Source organism: Arachis stenosperma, chromosome 9 (assembly GCF_014773155.1).
Source record: "Arachis stenosperma cultivar V10309 chromosome 9, arast.V10309.gnm1.PFL2, whole genome shotgun sequence".
NCBI lineage: Eukaryota > Viridiplantae > Streptophyta > Magnoliopsida > Fabales > Fabaceae > Arachis > Arachis stenosperma.
In genome coordinates this window covers 2,731,253-2,734,317 of record NC_080385.1, presented here as the reverse complement: position 1 = coordinate 2,734,317, position 3,065 = coordinate 2,731,253, and the positions used below count along the sequence as shown (strand labels likewise).

Genomic DNA, 3,065 nt, shown 5'->3' with positions numbered 1-3,065 from the left:
AAGACATTACTCAAACAAATGGAGGACTTGGTTGGCTGAAGCACGCAGCACTTATTTCAATTCTCCATGGTCTTTGCTTGCTTTTCTGGCTGCGTTTACAGCATTAATTCTCACTTTTATTCAAACATGGTATGCCGTGCATTCTAAAGATCAGTGAAAACTTGTTCGGTAACGCAAGCTTTTTCCATATGTAAACGAAAAAACAATTACAACCTCTTGTTCACTGCAAAGATTACAACACTACTATTTTAATTTAAGTCCCTATTTGTTAAATAGCAAGTGTTAGTAGTCTATTTTATCATCATTTGAATTTTGCTGTTTGGAATGAAAATGAGTTAACCCTTAACAAACAATACTATACAAGCTTGAATTACAACCATGTTTTTCCATTACATAAGGAATCAAATAATGCCAATGAGTATGGGTCTCACACACACAAATAATAGACAGAAAACAACTCGAGGTACACTCTTTTTTTTGTCTAAGAGTTTTAGATGCAAACCATGATCACTGTGGGTCACACACACACACATACACGGACCCTTATCGTTTAAATGTGGTAACTAATTTGTAGGAGAATGTATGGTATACCATGTTTGAAGAACAGCGAGAATTAATCCTAAAAGTGCAGCCAGAAAGGCAAGTAGAGACCAGGGAGAACTGAAATAAGTACTCCGTGTTTCAGCCAGAAAAGTTCTCCATCCACTCGAGTAATGTTGTTGAATTTGACGCATCACTTGGATATATTTCTTACTAATGGGGGCAGCATCGGTGGTGTATATTTGATTGCACATTTTAGCGGGTAAGTCATGCCCAATATCATTAAAGAATTTGGCCACTTCCTCATCCCTTAGAAGCAAATTTTGGATAACACCAGCTGATCTAAGCTCCTTCACATCCTCAGCATCATCTATCAAGCAATCCATGAAATAAAGGTAACAACAACATTCGAAGTTGTTGTGAAAGTCCGGACACATCTCGTATGCAATCAAGTTTCGAAAGAAGTAATGCGTGACATTGCTGAATATCCACAAAGGAAGTGTCAACTCTCCACCAAACCATCTTGAGGTGAAAGTGATGTCATGCCACTTCCATTCATCACTCTTGTTTGCCTTAACCTTGATCCCTGATTTTCTGAGATCACGTATGTTCTTGTAAGTTTGCCAAACTAGGGAGGAACGAGGACGAGGACGAGGAGGAGGAGGCATCTGAATACCACCATTTTGGTTTGGGATATTCTGTTCAATCTCTGTATGAAAGTAGAAAGAGCGAAGAAAATCAAGTATATGATTTCTTATAGGGATTGTGATGGTTGTCCTTCCACTCCGCTTTTCTTCGCCCATGCTCATAAAATTTGTGATTAAATAGTCCAAGTCAGCACCTTGTGTTTTGCTCAGCAGCTGCAGAAGTTTGATTGGAAGTTGATTTTCCAGCAATGGAATATCTCTGCCAATATACATCAGCTGATCAAGCTTTAGCTTCAGTTCTTCTGGATGCTCAGCATCAACGTGGTCCATGTAATAGAGCAAAGAGCATCCATCCTCAAACAGCATCCAAATAAGTTCTTCATCACTATACTCTTCAATTACATCCTCAGCAAACAGCTCCTTCAGTTCCACAATGTTATCTCCTACAACTCCATACAAATAATTCGCTGCCGTTTGCTTGTTACCATTGTAAAGAGGTACTTGTTTACTGTACTCTTCAATGCAGAGGGATGTCCATTGAGATTTCAAGTGTTGACCTTGTTGCCTCAAATTTTCGTTGGCATGATGAATGGGACCAAATGATATCAGTTTAGGTATGCAATACTTGTAGAAGTCGGGATTTTGACGCCAAAAAAGAGGAACTCTTTGTATCTTGGGAGTTGAAGAAATTTGATTATTATCTTGGAATGTTTGATTGAGTAGTTGGGCAAGCTTTGCTTCCCTTGCCACCTTTGCATCCTCTGCCATTGCAGATGATACACCAACACTTGACGTTATTTAATTTGTACCTGCTCACACCACAAACAAAAAATCAACATTTATTAACACTCCAAATTATTATTTTAGTATATTATTTTTTACAAATATGCTACTTGTCTAAAATCAGTCACTAAAATCAGTCACTAATGTATTTATGTATAAATATATGTGTAGTTTAATTTATTTTTAATGTGTATTTATATTTTAATATGTATTTTATACTAGTGAGACTGACTTTGATAACTGATTTTAGTATACATCTAACATAACTCTATTTTTTATCAACTCATGTAATCAAACGGATAAGGAAGCTGCCTGTGTATTTATTAGTTTAGGCAAAATTTAGGCATTTTAAAAAATAATAGTGTTTTAGTAATTTTAATCCTTCATCTTAATTATAATATATATAATATAAATTAAAATAAACCACTACTATTAGAATATTAAGAGAATGAATCTTTTTAATTGTTAAAAAAAATTGAAGGAGTAAAATGTGATCTTTAACTCTTTATTATTCTCTTTTTCATGTTTTTTCTTAGTCTCACTTATAAAATTATTAGTAAGAGATTACACTTTACTCCCTCAATTATTAAAAAAAAATTGAAAGGATCTACTCCCAAATATTCTTGACATATTTGAAATTTTTTTCATAGTTTATTAAAGGCTGAATTTTGGTGTTGGGAAAGAACTTTATTTACATTACCAAATTCTTATGTCTAATGTCATCTTTTATTTTGTTAGTGCATTATGTAAAATCATATTAGATATATATAAAAATAAATTCTTAAATAAATTATTGGTATAAAATATATTAAATATGAATATACATTAAAAATATGAGAAATAAAATATGTATATATAAATACATAATAATTAATTTAGTCACTGATTTTTTATATACACATGTTATTTTCATCTCATGATCACCTTCTATTTTTAAATTTTATGTTCCATATAAAGTACATTTTAAATAAACCTAACATCTTCATCTTATGCATCTTTATTCCCGTCCTATACATTTTTTATTTCTTACTTAAATTTTTTTTAAAGAATTAAACACATATTTTAAAATATATTCATAATGACAGTATCAAAATT

The 3,065-nt window shown here is 32.5% G+C and overlaps 1 protein-coding gene across 1 annotated transcript; it reads right to left on the bottom strand.

Annotated features, from left to right (window-relative positions):
- Positions 1–563: 563 nt before the first annotated feature.
- LOC130948376 (uncharacterized) lies at positions 564–1,955 on the bottom strand. Its single transcript, XM_057877093.1, has one exon. The coding sequence runs from the start codon at positions 1,953–1,955 to the stop codon at positions 564–566; it is 1,392 nt and encodes a 463-aa protein (XP_057733076.1).
- Positions 1,956–3,065: the final 1,110 nt, after the last annotated feature.